Source organism: Lottia gigantea, assembly GCF_000327385.1.
Source record: "Lottia gigantea unplaced genomic scaffold LOTGIsca_81, whole genome shotgun sequence".
NCBI classification, from domain to species: Eukaryota; Metazoa; Mollusca; class Gastropoda; family Lottiidae; genus Lottia; species Lottia gigantea.
In genome coordinates this window covers 744,666-764,023 of record NW_008710694.1, presented here as the reverse complement: position 1 = coordinate 764,023, position 19,358 = coordinate 744,666, and the positions used below count along the sequence as shown (strand labels likewise).

The 19,358-nt window shown below is 33.9% G+C and overlaps 6 protein-coding genes across 6 annotated transcripts in view; 5 read left to right on the top strand and 1 right to left on the bottom strand.

Annotated features, from left to right (window-relative positions):
- Positions 1–252: 252 nt before the first annotated feature.
- Positions 253–2,484, top strand: LOTGIDRAFT_236432 (hypothetical protein). The gene is made up of 4 exons (XM_009067308.1): positions 253–325; positions 726–841; positions 1,841–2,043; positions 2,387–2,484. Exons 1-4 carry the CDS (start codon positions 264–266, stop codon positions 2,444–2,446), a joined length of 441 nt encoding a protein of 146 aa, XP_009065556.1. The 5' UTR covers positions 253–263; the 3' UTR covers positions 2,447–2,484.
- A 4,408-nt stretch (positions 2,485–6,892) lies between these two features.
- LOTGIDRAFT_169010 (hypothetical protein) lies at positions 6,893–8,333 on the top strand (the record flags this gene model as incomplete). Its single annotated transcript, XM_009067307.1, has 4 exons — positions 6,893–6,951; positions 7,228–7,337; positions 7,716–7,915; positions 8,292–8,333. 4 exons carry the CDS (start codon positions 6,893–6,895, stop codon positions 8,331–8,333), a joined length of 411 nt encoding a protein of 136 aa, XP_009065555.1.
- Positions 8,334–9,368: 1,035 nt separating this feature from the next.
- Positions 9,369–12,195, top strand: LOTGIDRAFT_236430 (hypothetical protein; the record flags this gene model as incomplete). Its single annotated transcript, XM_009067306.1, has 5 exons — positions 9,369–9,406; positions 9,572–9,661; positions 10,142–10,251; positions 11,383–11,582; positions 12,100–12,195. The coding sequence occupies 5 exons, from the start codon at positions 9,369–9,371 to the stop codon at positions 12,148–12,150; spliced, it is 489 nt and encodes a 162-aa protein (XP_009065554.1). The 3' UTR covers positions 12,151–12,195.
- A 3,101-nt stretch (positions 12,196–15,296) lies between these two features.
- Positions 15,297–15,827, top strand: LOTGIDRAFT_169008 (hypothetical protein; the record flags this gene model as incomplete). The annotated part of the gene is made up of 1 exon (XM_009067305.1): positions 15,297–15,827. The coding sequence occupies one exon, from the start codon at positions 15,297–15,299 to the stop codon at positions 15,825–15,827; it is 531 nt and encodes a 176-aa protein (XP_009065553.1).
- Positions 15,828–15,892: 65 nt separating this feature from the next.
- LOTGIDRAFT_132864 (hypothetical protein) lies at positions 15,893–16,624 on the top strand (the record flags this gene model as incomplete). Its single annotated transcript, XM_009067304.1, has 1 exon — positions 15,893–16,624. The coding sequence occupies one exon, from the start codon at positions 15,893–15,895 to the stop codon at positions 16,622–16,624; it is 732 nt and encodes a 243-aa protein (XP_009065552.1).
- Positions 16,625–18,157: 1,533 nt separating this feature from the next.
- Positions 18,158–19,358, bottom strand: part of LOTGIDRAFT_169007 (hypothetical protein) — a gene marked incomplete at both ends in the record, with an annotated part of 2,162 nt that continues 961 nt past the window's right edge. Inside the window, one exon of the mRNA XM_009067303.1 lies at positions 18,158–19,353. Coding sequence (XP_009065551.1) covers positions 18,158–19,353 — 1,196 coding nt within the window. The remainder of the gene's footprint in view (positions 19,354–19,358) is intronic.

The following is a 19,358-nucleotide window of genomic DNA, read 5'->3' as shown; positions in this document are numbered from 1 at the left end:
CCGCTCGCTTTATGAATAAGTAGCTTCCTTTTTTGAAGACGAGGTCTGCCCAATGGCCAAAAAAGAAAGAATGTATTTATATCATTGAAAAATCTGACAATGACAAATGTCTCACACGGAACACAAAAAAGAGATGTAGGCCTACTTCGAGTTCTTAAGTTAAATCCAGTTGGGTCATGAATATTGATATACGTGTACACATGTCAATATTCATCACACTTCATAAACGAAAAAAATGTTATCATTATTTCCAGACAGACAGGATGTTAGCTTTCTGGATACTGGTAGCTTTAGTGGCATTTTCAGCCGCACAGACTCCTTCAGGGTAAGTAGACAATTCAATCTCTTAATCCGACAGGAAGATTGAGGGTGGGGGAAGTCTGCTATATTAACTGAGCGTCAATATTTTTGCACAGCTTCTCCAAACAAAATGGCGATAGCATAGTGACTGTCACGTTAATTTCGTCTTACGTTTCAAGACCACTTTTACCACCCCTTACAACAAGAAAAATAAGTCAGCTTTCGTTACTTTAACCGCTTTGTTTCTTTAATAATCTGACCACATAAAGATTACCCCATGGACCATTCCAAAAAGAGTTGAGAATCACTAACAGAGTGGTATCACATGAAGGCAGCATTCCCTTTTTAGCCATTATGTCAGTAAATGATGTTTAACATATGATCTGGACATATAAATATATTTTGTATTTTGTTTGTATTTTCAGTTCCCGTACAATAGTGGAAGCCTTAAAAACATCTTACAACAGAGTAGATACCAATGGCGATGGGAAACTAGTACCATCTGAATTTCAAGCTTCTTTGAACGTAGCTGACAAAGATCGTAAGTTTATTAAAACTATATTTGGATTGGACTAAACTGCTGATTCTACTTCAGATATGGTAATGTGATATTAAATAGAAATAAGAACAAAAACCGAGGTTTCTGTTTCAGATAATGATAAAGTAATATTAAGGGAATATGAACGAGGGTTTCTTTTACAGATTATAGTAAAGTCATATTAAGAGAATATAAACGGGGTTTCTGTTTCAGATAGTGGTAAGGTAATATTTAGAGAAGTAACCGATGTTTCTGTTTTCAGATAATGGTAATGTAATATTTAGAGAATATAAACAGGAGTTTCTGTTTCAGATAATGGTAAAGTAATATTTAGAGAAGTAACCGATGTTTCTGTTTTCAGATAATGGTAAAGTAATATTTACAGAATATAAGCGGACCTTCTGTTTCAGATATGGTATAGTAATATTTAGAGAATATAAACAGGAGTTTCTGTTTCAGATAATGGTAAAGTAATATTTAGAGAATTAACCGATGTTTCTGTTTTCAGATAATGGTAAAGTAATATTTACAGAATATAAGCGGACCTTCTGTTTCAGATAGTGGTATAGTAATATTTAGAGAATATAAACGGGAGTTTCTGTTTCCGATAATGGTAATGTAATATTTAGAGAATATAAACAGGAGTTTCTGTTTCAGATAATGGTAAAGTAATATTAAGAGAATATAAACGGAGTTTCTGTTTCAGATAATGGTAATGTAATATTTAGAGAATATAAACGGGAGTTTCTGTTTCAGATAATGGTAAAGTAATATTTAGAGAATATAAACGGAGTTTCTGTTTCAGATAATGGTAAAGTAATATTTAGAGAATATAAACGGAGTTTCTGTTTCAGATAATGGTAATGTAATATTTAGAGAATATAAACGGGAGTTTCTGTTTCAGATAATGGTAATGTAATATTTAGAGAATATAAACGGAGTTTCTGTTTCATATAATGGTAAAGTAATATTAAGAGAATATAAACGGAGTTTCTGTTTCAGATAATGGTAAAGTGATATTTAGAGAATACATTGGGTCATCTACTACAGCTGATAGAGATTTGGCTGAGAAGATTTTCAACCATTTTGATTTTGATAATGACGGCCATCTTGACGATGATGATTTGAAAGTTGCCTTCGCTCAATTGGACGTTAATAGAGATGGTGGGGTATCTTTGGCTGAATATTTAACCGAAGGAACCACTGTAAGTAGATAGCGAAAAAAAAAACGATAAAAACTGACAACTTGACTGCCGCACAATAAACAGGCCCGTTTTCCCCTGCCTGCTTTCCACTAGTGATGCAAGTTCACGAGACTCACGTGGATAAATTCTCTACTCGTTTGGTAAGTACAATAAAACGAGGTTCTTCGGATTGTGCACCTTAAAGATTTCTCGGCTGTTGGAAATTGAAATAGAGTAGGCCAAAGTTTTCCCTGATTAAATACAAAATGGCGTTGCCTGTCTCAAAGACTCATATACATTTGTTCGCAGGATTTTATACCAGATACATGTAATTATATTATATCATTCTGTTTATTTTTTTAAGTTGTTAGCGATATTATTGCCATCAGTTGCTTCTACAGTTGCACCTACAGCTGCCGGATAAATTTTATACCATACAATAATAATAAATATATAACATAACATAATGTGCCTCCTTATTATATACTTTCTGCATATTCTGTTTTGTGATATCAAAATGCAGTTTGAGATTGTCTGTCTGCATTATTACAATGTTTGGAAGGAAAATATACCGAAGGTCCATGTACTACATGTTGTTCAAGTTAAAGAACCCTAGACAATTTTAAATTGAAAGAGAGTATGCAAATACCACACTAACCGTACATTGGGTGGTGTTCATTAGCCCAATCAGGTAACCAGTTCAGGTAGAACATTAGCTCCACGATAAAAACAAAACTTAAAATACGTTAAAACTATATCATTATAAGTAAGGTATTGCACCTAATCAACTAAAATTCAAGGAGCACCTTCATCATTCGTTTGTCCAATCATACCTTAGTTTCAGAAACAGGAATATTTTTAGCTTACGTAATAATGTCCACAGCTCATCGTCGAAATTTGAGCCTTCAAATACATGTGTATCCATAATTATTTACGTTTGAAATTTTAGTGAGACTATGCCAAATATAGAAACCACATATATAGAAATAAACAGTTAAATTTCTAGTTTGAGGTATATTTGAAGCTTTATGCGATTTCCGTGTATTTTTAGTACTTCTTACGACTATTAAAGCACAATAAAGACCCAAATCAATCCCCAAAAATGCCGATTGTTCCCCTTTAAGTTTAAATGAATGTCTAGATAAGTCCTGTGCCAACTGAAAATGAGCGTTATCAGCTGTTACCGTAAATATATAGACGAATTTTATCCCATTAAATCTTATAGTTCTGTTCCCATAAGTGTGATTCCTGTCTGACAGAATAAGATAACCTACCTAGGCGATAACTAAGTGTAAACACTATGTTATATTTAAAAAACAAAATATTTCTTAATTTGATATTGCGCTTACAAGATAGGGACCGTTACGGCACAAAGCTACAATTAAAGAGTTTTTTGTTTGCGATACCAACATGATAGCCCCTTTTTCCTGGTCTGAGATTTCTTAAACCCCAAAAATAAAACTCAGAAGGCTGTCGTTATAATGATGACTTCGATTATTATGATAACTGTGATTTTTATGATTACTACGATAAGCATGATTACTATGATAATAATAATTACTGTGATTACAATTATTACTGTGATGATTATGATTACTGTGACAAGTATGATTACTATGATTATAATAATTATAATGATTACTGTGATTATAATGATTACTGTGATGATTATGATTACTGCGACAAGTATGATTACTATGATTATAATAATTATATTGATTACTGTGATTATAATGATTACAGTGATTATTACGATTACTGTGATTATAATGATTATAATGATTATAATGATTACTGTGATTATAATGATTACTGTGATTATAATGATTACGGTGATTATTATGATTACTTTGATCATAATAATTCTAATGATTACTGTGATTATTATGATAACTGTGATTATTATGATTAATGTGATTATAATGATTACAGTGATTTTAATGATTACAGTGATTTTAATGATTACAGCGATCATAATGATTACAGTGATTATAATGATTACAGTGATTATAATGATTACTTTGATTATAATGATTACTTTGATTATAATGACTACTTTGATCATAATGATTACTTTGATTAGCATAGTAACTGTGATTATTATGATTTTAATGATTACTGTAATTATTATGATAACTGTGAGTATTGCGATTACCATGATTATGATGGCTTTGATTATAATGATTACTGTGATTATAATGATTACTGTGATTATAATGATTACTGTGATTATAATGACTATTATGATTACTGAAATGATAATGATTACTACGATTCAATTCAATTCAATTCTTTCTTCCTTTGAGTCAAAGACTCATCAGGTACAAAATACAAAACATACATACATAATATACAAACACGGTTTTAGGAGAGTAAAATTAACTTAAAGATAACAAATAATAAAAATTTACAGAGTTAATCTCGTAGTTTTCCTGCATAGGAAAGAAATTTACCAAGATTTATTAATTCAGAGTGGTTGTTCACGCTTAGTAACTCAATAAGTTTAAAGACGCTAGGTTTTCTATAATAATATTTTTTTATGTACAATATTCGTAGGGAATTAAATTTTGGGCATTTAAGGATAAAATGAAATTCATCTTCAATGTTTTGGATGTTACAATATTTACAAATACGTTCCTCTCGTTTACGCTTATCATATCTACTTTTTTCTATTTCCAATGAATGACTAGATAGGCGTATTCTAGTAATTTCTTTACAAAATTTAGGATAAATATTCTTTGTCAAATAAAATTGAATAGTAAAATAATGCACGACATGTTTAGAAATGATAGCCTTAGGTGAGTTACAAATTTCATTATAGCATTATTGTTTAAATATGTCAAAAAGTCGATTTTTATAATTGAAATGTCTGTTTTATTAATACCATCAAAAGATTTATTCCAAATGTATCCTAAGCCAATTGAAAAAAGTTCAGTTTTCAAATTCATTAACCAAGGGTCATCATTAATAAGCATGTAGTTATACACAGTTTTAAGCAGTACATTTTCAGTATAAAGTAATTTGAACCAATATTTAAAAATACGTATTTTTCTATGAATAATAAGAGGGTAACGACCAAGTTTGAAATATACCATACAAGAATTTGTTGCAGAACGGGTTGATGAATTCTCTTTAAAAAATATAAATGTATAAATGACCCATAATTAATAATACTACCTATCTACGTGTCAAATACTGCCAATTTAGTTACAATTTTAAAAAAATTATCTTCACAAACCTTAAAAAGCGAGAATAATGCTTTGCGCCCTTGGTCTGCATGATGGTTTATAATGATCGAATCAGTGTTAAAATTTTACCTGTAACACCCTCTCTGATAAGTTTAAACCATAGATTAAAGCGATTAGTTAAATCAAAAGCTTTTTTTGTAATCGACAAAGAACACATATAATCTCTTTTTCTTTTTTAAAGTTCTGTTTATTAGTGACTGTAAAATAAACATTGCGTCCACTGTTGAACAATTTTTTCGAAAACCAAATTGACAGTTCGTTATTTTGTATTCATCTTTATCGAATTTTCTGAGACGACTGTTAAGAATACTAGTGAAAAGTTTTCCAATGCATGATACAATAGTTATTCCCTTAAAATTACGATAAGCGTAGTAACTATGATTATAATGATTACATTGATTACTGTGGTGATTACGATTACTGTGATGTATGATAACTGTGATGTATGATAACTGTGATGTATGATAACTGTGATGTATGATTACTGTGCATGATGTATGATAACTGTGATGTATGATGACTGTGATGTATGATGACTGTGATGTATGATGACTGTGATGTATGATAACTGTGATGTATGATGACTGTGATGTATGATAACTGTGATGTATGATGACTGTGATGTATGATGACTGTGATGTATGATAACTGTGATGTATGATAACTGTGATGTATGATAACTGTGATGTATGATTACTGTGATGTATGATAACTGTGATGTATGATAACTGTGATGTATGATTACTGTGCATGATGTATGATAACTGTGATGTATGATGACTGTGATGTATGATAACTGTGATGTATGATTACTGTGATGTATGATAACTGTGATGTATGATAACTGTGATGTATGATAACTGTGATGTATGATTACTGTGATGTATGATTACTGTGATGTATGATAACTGTGATGTATGATAACTGTGATGTATGATAACTGTGCTTATTGCCATTATTGCGATTATTATCACGTTAATGAAATCAATAAGTTCTATAATAACTAAATTCCAAATTTATAATATTGAGTTTTGGTCGTATAAAACCAAACCGACTTTAATCATTGAATCAAAGATTACACTTCCTATATCTTCTGATATCTATCTGAAGATACTATCATAAAAACCAATGCCAAATATCTATTTTTAGATTCTTATCGGCTGCTTTTCTGCAAAGTTGCATGATTTGGCTGATAAAAACCTGTTAAGTTTTCAGAAACGCCATTTGAATGCAAGCTGTCCAGATTCAACAGGTATAGTACATACTGCACTCATTTTTTATTTTTTCATTTTTTAGAACACACATTCTTTTGATTGGTCCTAAAACAACAGATAAGTCGGAAACTAGCAGATTCATTTTTCTATGACAAAAGAATATTGCATTTGTAAGAAATTAAAACACCCGGAGCACATTTAAAATAGTCCACCCAAGCAATAACGCATATTTGTTTTCGGGAATTTCAAACACAAACAGCAACTGAATCGTTTATTTTAAGAGTAATATTGTTAAATCATTATCATTTTTGTGAGATTTTGAGACAACCGAATAAAAGTTCCAAAAAAAAAAATTACACGTACCAAAGAAATAACTTTCGGAAAGTGTTATATTTTTTCAGATACAACATGTTGAGATTACTAGTTTTATCGGTAGCCATTACAGTGGCATTATCAGAGTCCATATCGTATGTATTTAATGGATATTCAGTATAGGGCTTATGAAAAATAATATTTTAGACTGGAAATAACCAGCTATTTTGTATATTGTCTTTAAAATGATCTAATCTGCATCACTATACTGGGTCTAATATAGTAAGAGTGCTGAGTTCAGTGTCTCAAGAACTTATATCACTGAACTTTAGCTGGAATGAGGGGTTTTTTTTCACTGCTATTATTTATTTTCAACCTAACTGATGAGCATTTTCTTTTCCGGTCAATTAATTTCTTATCAATTGTTGTAGAACTGTTGATGTTAAAGTTAAGACCTATTTCTCGGCGATGGATAAAGATGGCGACGGACAGGCCACGTATGAAGAACTGACGAATTCTGTCTTAGCTATGGACACAGACAGTAAGTCAATCTGGACACTTTTACAAGATTTTGAGCAAGAAATTTGTACAATTTAAAACTTTATTTTTGTTAAAATCTCACACAAAAGCAGTGTCGTATTTCTAAAATTGTTGCTTATTGATCTCATGTCTCAAACTGCTAAGCTGGCTATACACGATATTTGGTATGGCAGTAAGTTTACTTAGCACAATTATTTGACTTCTTAAATAAGGGCTAAGCCTAGTTGATATAACTGAACTGTAGAATGCCGAGTTGCATTAGGTGCTAAAAATATTCGAGGCCCAATTTTGCATCACGGAATGTTTTGGTAGGATTAGCATGACCTGTTTTTCTTTTTTTCTATGCGACTAACTGATTTTCTTTCTCCTGTATTCATAGAAAATAAGAAGGTGATATACCGAGAATATGCTAAAGCAACTAACGCTGACCCTATCTTAGGTCGTCTGCTCTTTAACTACCTGGATTCCGACGCCGATGGCCATCTTGATGACGATGATATCACTGTCACCTTCCATCAGTTTGATGTTGACCATAGTGGAGGCATCTCAGTCTATGAGTTTGTCACAGCCTTCGAATCGGTAAGTTTGGTGTCGGAATTTTAAAGAATACAAATGAGATTTCCAGCGCTTCTTTATATAAATGCATGGAGACATTAAAGGGAATGTTAAGATTTAAAAACCAAAACTTATCTGTATCGGGAACACTGATAGCATCAATTTGCACCATTCCAATTTCCAATCAGACGTCTGTGATTCCTGAAATTCCACTAAAACTTAGTGTTTCAAGACGTCTCTAATCGCGGAACATGCTTGTACAACATTAGGTGATAAATTTAGAAAACCTCTTTACTTACATATTCTCTTTTGCACTAAACAGCTATTTTAGTAAATATTTCAGAATACTTCCACATTTGTATTGTACATCCCCAGCAGCTTAACAAATTTTTTTTTTCAGATGGTAGCCCTGGTGTCACAAGCTATACCACAAGTTGGATAATATATTCAATAAAACATTTGTCTTTTTGTATCTTCTTAAATTTTTAAATAGACAAATTCCTGTGCAGAATTCCGGGTATAGCATTGATATTGGGAGTCGGTAATGAGGCTTTCATTTATCTATCGAAAAATGTAAGAGCTTCAGACTTGCAAAGTGAAAATGAAGTGAATAGAGTTTTATGTCCTACTTTAAAGGCCTTTAAGTCACGATATTGAGCGAATTGTATGATGTAGCCTACTTCCTAATGTGAAGGTCCATTGGCTACTGCCAATGTTTCGCCAAAACGTATTGTTCTCCTTGTGGTTAGAATCTTTGGTACGTGGTTTATTTATGGATACATATAAATTGCTTGTGTTAACACAACCAGATTTCAAACAGGCTAATGACCTTCATTTATTACCCAGTTTTACAGCCTCTAAGCCCTAACAAATCAGTTTCTTTTGATAGTTGACAAAGTATTTTGTTAAATTAACTTTGAAATATTCGTTATTACCATATCAGACGACAATATTGCCCAATATAGCTACATTTAAAAACTCTATCGGTTTAATTACCTAATAGATAAAACTGATTTTAATTTACCACATACTGAGAGTGAGATTCAAGGGAGATAACATCATCATCAAAACTACCGAAACTTGTTTGGAATCAATACCGCGGAATACAGACTCACTGGAAATAACAATTATATCATCATGTAAACGTCAATAGAGCTAACCCTGATTCAAAGGTTTCGAATGCTATTTGAAATCATTAACGCGGAATAGGCCTATAGACTAACCGAAAATGACGAAGCAGACTATGTTTACTTTTTTCGAAACATCTGATGGTACTTTCCATTTGAGCAGTCAGCTACTATAAAATTATTCCTTCCGATTTTGTTATGCTTTGGACAAATTTTTGGCTAATGGAATTATTTTGCTTGTACGGATCGTTTTACATAATCACACAAACAAGGCAGACGACCCTGATAAAAAAAATGTCCCCGTGATATTACATTAACAAAATCCCTGAACTCTTCATCTCTTATCAAACATGTCATTACACAACCACAAAAAATGTTGTGCACTATCGTGAGATAATGTATTTAACAGATAAGCTGGCTTGATAGGAATCATTTTCAAACAAGTTTTGAAACAGTCGACAAGGTAATACTCTACTGAATTTGGTTTCAGAATTTTCAGAACTCGAATTCATGTACATTTGAATAATTATCGGTAATAATGTTTTTTTTTTAGGTATCCCACCACGTTTAGCTGTATGATGTTGAAATTGGCAACACTACTGATTGTTCTGACCGTTGTGTCCTGTCAGACGCCTTCGACACTGTAAGTAAGATACCTACCATAATAATACCCAGCTAGCACGTTATTGTTGTGGCACAGGAGACTGATTAGTATCCTCTATTAGGAAATGGGCCAATAATAATAATAATAATAATAAAACAGTTTTTACGTGCCTATATACTATGCTTACACTTTTCGAAACAACTGATGGTACTTCTCTTTGGAGGAGTTCACTGCTATACAACTTTTACTCGCGATTTTACAACTCTTTGGACGAGATTTTTGATTGACAGAATTGTCATGCTTGTCCGGATTTTTAAAGGCACACGGGTACACCAAAACATCTGCCTCTATAGCTATTTTGAAAGTTGTCGAAACCAGCAGATGCAGAATAGAGGCAGATGTTCGGACTATCTTAAAGGTGATTTATAATCAATTGTCACATAGATCTAATTTTGAATTATTTTAAGTGTATACTGATTTGGTTAGCCGATATATGCTCAGTGTGTGTCTTTTTGATAGGAAAGTAGCCAAAGATATAGAAGCATTTTTCAAAGCGATGGATAAGGATGTAGATGGGAAAGCATCGTATCCAGAATTCTACAACTCGATTTACGCTATGGACTCTGATAGTAAGTACTCTACTTCATTTTACAGTCGTGTGTCGCGGTGGCTCAATGAGTTAGACGCTTACCTGAAGGTTCAGGGTTCAATCCGGCATAGGTCGAGATTATACCTTCGGATTTTTCAACCCGGTTTCCCCCTGTCAGCACTACAGGTAAGAGGGGCTGACATGGAAAAAGCGTCTAGTCGTTCGAATGGGTCAATAAACTGAGACCCCGTGTGCTACATGCTGTGCACGCGGTAAAGATCCCTCAACAGTTGGAAATGGAAAATGAGAAGGCTAATGCTGCTATCCTGGCAAAATGTACCTCATTGCAACCATACCTTCATTAGCCCACATGGTGAAGAAAACTAGGACGTAAAACTGCATTAATTTCATTTTTCATTTCCATTTTATAGTCATACTAACTAAGTTTGGTTTGATACGGTTGTTAAAATACAATATTCAATCAGTAAGAAAACTTACTGAAAACGCCATCATCGTGTCCAAACCACGCCCCAATCGTCATACTTCCTTGAGACCTTTTCAAACCCGTATTGTGATACGATCAGGTGTGGTTCCGGGTAGTTGTAGGACTTTTCATTTTAATGTAACAATTATTGTGAATATTGAAATTAAATAAATGTATTTTCATCAGTTACGTCCCTTGAACTTTTAAAATTCATCGGTCAAGTCTCTACTTTTGTGTTCGCATGTTCCTACTTGTATCATGAGCAGCTATGACGAGTGTGGCGCCAGGCAGGGTATGCTTACTCTTCTAGACACCTTATACCATTTTTTCATTATTAAATACTTAATCATGTGAAAAGTTCATTAGCGGATAACAATGATTTGCCAGTACGTTGTTTGGATTTCTGGTTTCGTTTTGTGGTTCGGATTGTTAGTAGGCTACTTGGTTTATTTATTGTGCGGTGAAATATCTTGGATTGCGATTTAAGATTATTGCCACTTTACCACATGAAAAGCTACCACTTACAAATTGCGATACTGTTAATAATTCAAAATACTCTAATGAGCTTGTATCCTATGAATTCAGGGCTAAGAGACGATGAGATGTGAACCGTCAAGAAATTTCTTTCCCCGTTTTTTGAATATTGTCATGTTAAAATTACCATTCATACTTTATTTTTTACCCTAGAAAATGGTAAAGTGATATTAAGAGAGTATATTGCCGGAACCAATCCCAGTCCGGAAATAGCACGTGCTGTGTTTAACTATTTTGACTCGGATGTTGACGGGCACCTTGATGAGGATGACATCAAAGTTACATTCAATCAGTATGACGTGAACAGAGACAGAGGTATATCTCTGGCGGAGTTCTCTACATCTTTTGAATGTGTAAGTCACAACCATTCCATTTACAAGATAAAAAAAAACATTTGGAACAAAAAACTGCTGTACCAATCGAATCTTTAATCTTTAGGGTTTAAGTTCGTTTTAAAACCAGTTATCAGTAGCCTAAGGAAAAGTTCCACTGTTCATGACCTTTTATAATAGGAAGACAGCATTTAAACTATTTAGCTTGTTCGAAAAGTTTGGTCCGGTTCAAATGGTGTCTTTCGGTTTGTAAAGGGTCTTGAAACTAGTAGGTTTTGGTGAATGGTCCCATATGCACAGGACCAATTGGCACTTTTCATTGAAAAATTCAAGACAGATTGCCTTTTGGGGCCATTTTCACACCAACAGTTGACATTATTTCAACTGATAGTATATATAATTTTGATTAATCAGATAACCACAATTCCTTATACCGGATTGTTCGAATTGAGTCCAAGAACTTTTTACGCGACCAAGAATATAAATCTAAAGACAATTTACTAAATGCAACAAAACTAATATATTTTGTATATTACAGATGCTAAGTGTAATCCGCCAGAATTTTGTCACCAGCAAACCAATTGGTTGAATTAACAAGTTTTATTATTAACAATAAAATTGTTCTTTAATTTTATCTGTGGTTTCTAACTGGGCGCTCCTATCCTATTCCAACAAACAGTTCAACCCAACTGAAATCAAATAATTGTGCATACTGCTTCTGATGAAAAGTCTTTGGTGTTCTGTTTGAGGATTGTAAAGTGGTTTTCTAAAGTGTTAATTTATTGTTGTAAATTATATTTTGAGAATCGGAGTTAGTTCCCTTACCGCTTATCGACATTTGACCTCAGTCACTGTCATTGCGGGCTTATGAAATGCAGCTGGCTTATTTTCATTGTTGCATTTTTAGTTATCTATCCTAAATAATCACCATGCCGGGCAAAGGCCAACGCCAGAAACGCTCCGAAGCAAGTAAGGATGATCATTGATCATACAGATGAAAGTGACAACAATAACCTTTTAGACACTGGTTTGGAAGAAATTCCAATCACATCAGATTAATGAAAACCTGCAGACGGGATCTGGGGATGGACAGGAAGTTCTACAACTCGAGGTAAATAATGATTTACAAGCTTTGGAACAAACTCTGCAAGACCTGCGAGTGGAGCGACGCAGAGTAAAACTTCGTCGAGAAATTGAGGCAGAAAGACAAAATATTCGACGATTGCAGGAAGGTCCTATTACTAACCACACACCCGCACAGTCCTTCCACGACACTACCTTACAAATGATCAACCAGCTCCGTATGTTTCAGCCTGAAGTGGATTCCGGTCCTTTGCCCTCAGGAATGTCAGTTAAAAATTCACGCATTTCGTCCACGAAAGCAAGACTTTCCATGATTATCTTTGGGATGATCCGTTTACGTTCGACAAAGAAGAATTCTATAAAATCAATATTGAACAATGGGGGTGCGGTAGTGCTAAAATTCTTCAGGGGATGATATCTAGCGGTGACATTGACTCTGATGGCGTTTCCGCGTACTTGGAATATACCATGTGGGTTAATAGACTATTCAGCAGATATCAAAGGCAGTGTACTATTATTCGACAGAGAATACCGCGAACTTCAGAACAAAGAAGGATTTAGATGGGGCACGCCTAAATCTCACCTCCAAGAATTTCAATTGATTCCGAAAGCTAATAACCCCACTCTTCAAATCCTGGGCAGTACAACTCCAATGAACGCGAAGACTAAGAGTTTTAATAATAGTCAGCGACGTAAGGGTCCTTAGTAATATATGTCTTTTCTGATATAGCGCATCCAGTTTGATCCGGTTTTTAAGATGGCAGGTGTATGTCTTTTCGGATATGACGCATTTCACTTCTGTGCATGCGCGGCTTTTTCAATGCGTCATATCCGAAAAGACACAACTGTTAAAATGTATTATAACAGACTTCCCCAAACTGTTAAAAAATGTATTATAACAGACTTCCCAAACTGTTAAAAAATATATCGTAACAGATTCCTCTAAACTGTATTATAAATTACCCAAAACCACAGACAAGAATCACTATAATAATACAGTATAAAATAACCGCATTAAAAATGTCTTTAATTTTAAAACACATAAAAAAAAAATTCGAGGGAGACGGTTTCTTCTCTGCGCTAACATCTCTCATCCCCAAAGTGGCCAATTTTGTCTCAAACAACAAATCCCTCATTTCCTCAGAAGCGTAAGCTCTTGGATCTGTGGCAAAAGCAGGAGTAAATATAAGTGATGCAGTGAAAAAATCTGACGAACTTAAAGAACTGCAGCTAATAGAACTAAGAAACAAGAGACTAGAACGACAAGCCCTAGAAAAACAAGGAAAAGGGTTTAAAATCATTGGATAAAAATGGCAAGCAAAAATTACAGATTGGATCCAATCTTTCAATTGTATGATCCGATTCAATATTCGTTCAACAAGAAGAAAGAGGATTACGTAATCATCTCACCATCGGTAGGGACAAAGACCCAAATAAACGACGGAGGAAGAGTTACCTTTGAAATTAATTCGTTGTCCAATTGGTTGCTGCTTTCCGATGCCCATTTCCGATGCGATTTCAAAATCATAGACGCCACTCAGAATCGAATTCCACAAACCAACACGACTTTAGAAAACAACTTCTTTCCGTCTTTATTCAGCGAATAAAACATAAAACACCCCGGCGAGTTTGACACAATGTTGAAAACGGTTCTGTATTCCAAAAACTACGATTCAGTTTCGGGATGGATTCCCGATGTCGGTGACGGAGAAGTTTTAAAAGAACCGGTCAGAACTGTAGCAAATGACGCAGACCTTGCTAGGATAAGGGTAGTTGCTAGAAACACACTGGAAAGAGTGACTCGCGGAGTAAATCACGGATTTGAAAAACGAGCGCTTCAATACAACAATGTTGTCGAGAACAACAGTTGGGGTAATTACGTTAATTGGAAGTTGTATCCTTTATTTGGTCTCTTGGAACACAGAAAGGTTTCCATAGGTTTACCGTATAAAATTCATTTGCAAAGAGAAATCAACGACAACAAGATATTCTGAAAACAACTCTGACGCAAAATTGGAAATAACGAATATCCAACTTTACATACCGGTAATCACTCCTTCCGTAGAAGTGGAAACGAGAATATTCAACTCTTTAACCAAAGACATCGAAATTGCTTTTCTTCGTCGTAACACGGTAGGTAGCATGACTTTAACGGGAGAATCCACCACGTGGCCAATCACCAACACCGTCAAACCAGCGAGATATCTAATGGTCGGTTTCAAAAACTTGCCAGACTCTCAGACAAACAACAACATTTTCAGAGTGGCATTGAACCATACTCAAGATCCCATCATTCGCAAAGTTCAAGTCAGATTGAACAACGATAATTATCCCAATCAACCTTTGACAATTGATCCTTCCAAAAAAGATTACAACGAATTGTACAGAAACTATAAAAACATGTGCGAATTGTTTGGAAATACGCCTCAGTTTGAATACACAGATTTTTCAATAAATCATCCAATCTTTTGTTTCGATCTGTCAGCTCATCAAGAAGATCTTTTCAAAACAGGGGTAAACATAAATATTCACATCGATAAAACACAAGGAGATGTAACCGGCTACTGCTTATTGCTGGAAGAAGCAAAACATTTGATTAAAATATCAGATAGAAGAATGATAAGAATTGAATAAAAAAAACACCCTTTAAAAATGAAACCAGAAACTTTAGTTATGAAAATAATAGAAGCTATGGAAACGAATTCACCGACTCTAATAACTTACAACGGTAAAAAAGTGCATATAACCCAAAAGATTATCGATAAATACAAACATTGCAAAGTCAGAGACGATATAGACTTGGAAAGAATTGATGAGAATTTAACTAAAAAAGGTGGATTTTTACCTTTCTTACCTTTAATCTTTGCTGGTTTAGCTGCAGCTGGTGCAACTGCTGGTGGAGCTGCTGGGATAGCCAAAGCTGTCAACGATAAGAAAGCTGAAGCCGCTGCAAACGCCGAAGCACGTAGACACAATTTGGCAATGGAAAGAGAAGCACGAGGAGGTTCGGGAGTAGGAGATGTATTAGGGACGGTTAAAGAATTCGGACAAAGATTTGGCGAAGAAACCAAGAAAACCGTTAAAGAGGGATTAAGCAAATTAATAGATAAAATCGACACTGGAGAAATGAAGGTCAAACACAAGGGCAACGCCATATTTTTTAAAAACATACGTTCGGGCTAGAGATTCTTCCTTTCAAAGTATAAAGGCAACGGGGTGATTTTTATACGAAAATGTAATAAATAAGAATGGGCAAGAAATTCAAACATTCGGACATATTTCCTAGTAACCCAATGCTCATGTGCATTTGCGGTAGTTCAGGTTCTGGGAAAACTCATCTCACTTTTAACATGTTGACAACACCAAAGCTTTTAGATTTCGATTCTCTGTATATCTACACAACAACACCAGAGCAATCGTATTATCAATTCCTCAAAGCTTTAGAATATTTACCAAAGAAAGACGTTCAAGACATATTTCAATATTACAAGGAAAACGAAGAAGAAGTGGAAATAAAAGATATCCTAGAAAACTTCATTAAATCAAAGAATCCATCTTTCAATCCAACGGATATAAAAGTTTTTCTTACGAAAAATGTTAATGATCTAGACTTGTCTAATATTGATAGCAATCGGAAGAACTTAATATTGTTTGACGACTGCGTAGCGCAAAGAAATCAAACTGTTCAACAAGAATTCTTCACCAAAGAAAGACATCACAACTGTCACTGCATATACCAATCCCAATCTTTTTACGGGATGGATTCTATGTTCATTAGAAAAAATGCAAATTGTTTTTTATTATTTGAATTAAACGATAAAGATTTGTCTCAAATCATTCAGTCTATAAATCACGGAATGGATAGAGATACATTTAAAAAGGTTTGTAAAATTCAATGGAGAAACCCAGATGATCATGGATATGTATTTGTAAATACTAGAAAACCTGCAGGAGAAAGAGTTATGATCGATATATGTTAATTTTATTTTTTAAAAAATGACGGATTGGAATAATTTTTTAAAAAGAAATAGAGAATATATCAAAGCTAAGAATAAAATAAAGACCCAAGTTGAAAATAACAGATTACAACAACTCGGATTAACGGAAAATCTACAAACTCTATTTCCACCCATATTAAAATCTCAAGAGGATATTAAAAAGAAATTAGCTTTAGAACCCACGCCTCGTATAGAACCCACACCTCATCACCCCAAAGCGATTGAATATAGTGGTGTTATAATTAGGACAGTAGATGATGTAAAACGTCTTTTTTCAAACCCTAGCCCAGAATTACCAAAAAGCATTTCACCAATCATTGATGAAGCGGGTTTGTTGTTCAATGGTTTTAGAATAAGATTTAGGACAAATACCCCCGAATTTATAATCGATACAAAAGATTACATATACACATTAACGAGGGTTAATAGATTTAATGAATGGCGAGGATGTTGAAATTGCCGATTACAAGGATTTAGTAGCATACTCAAAATTTCTACATGCGATCAGAAAGTCAGGACCCGAAACAAGAAGATTGAAAGAAGTTGATTTATATATAACAAAAGTTATTGAGCAAGAGGAGGTAGATGATTATGCAGAAGATTATCCACCAATCATACAAGAAATAGACGAATTCGATGATATGGTGGCATCTGGACAAGGTATAACGTTTTTATCCGACAACAATAAAGAATTGCTTAATAGATTAGAAATAATATTAGCGGCCATGAAGGAAGGTCATCGATCGCACAGACAATACAACGAAGTCAATGGCATATTAAAACGACTTTTGGAGAAAAAAATCATCACTAAAAAAGACTATATAAAAGAACAATTGTTCGTTATCACCTCGAATAAACCAGACATCAAATTGTCTCTAGACTACGAGTATGAACTCGATCGCAATAAACAGTACGAACTGGGATTAAAGTATTTCTCCGTTTACAATTCCATTAGAAACTTCAACGAAAAAAACAATCAACTAAAAATATCGACGGATAACGGAGTTACGTTCAAAACCATAAGCTTACTAGCGGGAAGCTACGAATACGTAGCCATCAACGATTACCTATCCGAATACGCAGGAAGCGTGAACGGCAAAAACAATATCGAATTCGAAGGTAATTTGAATCTGAACAAAATAAAACTGATCTTGAGAAATAACAGTCAAGTCGATTTCAACGTAGAAAATTCGTTGAATGCGTTACTAGGGTTCGATAAACGAATATACGCGCAATCGACATTGGCGCCGCACAAGGCCAACATCGAGAACGACATCGACGTGATCAACATTCACTGTAATTTGATCAACGGTGGATTTTTCAACAAGCACAAACGCCAAATCATATACAGCATACCGACTTTTACGGTGCCGATCGGATACAGAATTATAGAGAAACCGTTCAAACGACCTATTTACCAGTTAATTCTTTCATGATCAAAGATATAAATCTGGAAATCAAAGACGGTAAAAACAGGTTCATAGACTTTGGCAACGAAGAAATTGTCATTCAACTTCATTTAAAACAATCTTCATTCTCTTCTTGAATAGTAAGATAATCGAAATCATCAAATTCATAGTTTTCGTCAAAACTATACTCATCTTTGTCGTTGTAAGGATACATAATTCCTTCACTGTTTGGTGGTTTTCTTTTAACATTATTCAAATAACTTCTAAAAACTTTAGTTTGTTTATCATTTGGAATAACTACTCCATTGGTGAAACTTTTTTCCCATGGTTTATTAAATTCGTTCGACACATCATGTCCGCTTGCTAACTGAACGTAATCTTCTACACTTATCATATCATTAGAATAACCTTTAAACGTTTTCTTTTCTTTTAAAACACCATCAGAAGTCAAAACGATGTTGTATTTGACTTTTGGTGCTAAATATAAACCAAATATAATTCCACCGTCACCGTAATCGTTTTTACCTTTGCAATAGTCTTTTTCGGAGACCAAACCAGCTCTGTTTAGTTTTTTCCAATTTTTGGATGAAATGTACAAACTATCGGTGTCGGTATAGTATATTTTGGGTTTATAAAATCCATTTATGACGTGAATGAAATTGTTCATTATTTTTTTACTGTGAGATAAAACGAATGATCCCAAATGACTAGGTGTTAGTCGTGTAGATTTACTGTCTTCGGTAGTAATCTCTTTTTCTTCAATTTCTGTTTCAACAATATATTGAGTATCATTAATTTTCTCGTAGGTTTTAACGCGTGAATCAAAGTTGGCCTGTAAAGTTGCTTCATTCCATAAATGTCTAGTTGTGAATATATCTTTCTGAATTGATTTACCATACAAGGAATTACCTAATAATTTCATGCAATTACTACCCACGATATTACCTTCTCGTTTATATTTATTTCTTAAATCTCTCAAAATTAAAATATAATCTCTATAGGGTGGAGTTTTAAAATTTTCTTCGTAAACTATACCATCTAATATTCTAATAATTCGTCCACCGGCTTTCACTATTTCTTGAATATCGACCGATGTTAAAACGTCGTGACAGAAACCATTTCTGAACCTGATTTTGTTACCAGTTTCCTTTTTATCTTCTTTATTCGTGAAAGTGATTTTATCTTTAGCTGGTATCGGTTGGAAGAACATGTTTTTGGGATAGTCAAACCATACTGTTAAAATAGCTGTTCTAGGTCTGAATTTTTGTTTATTGAAGAGTTTTACAAATTCTTTTTCTTCTTCTGGT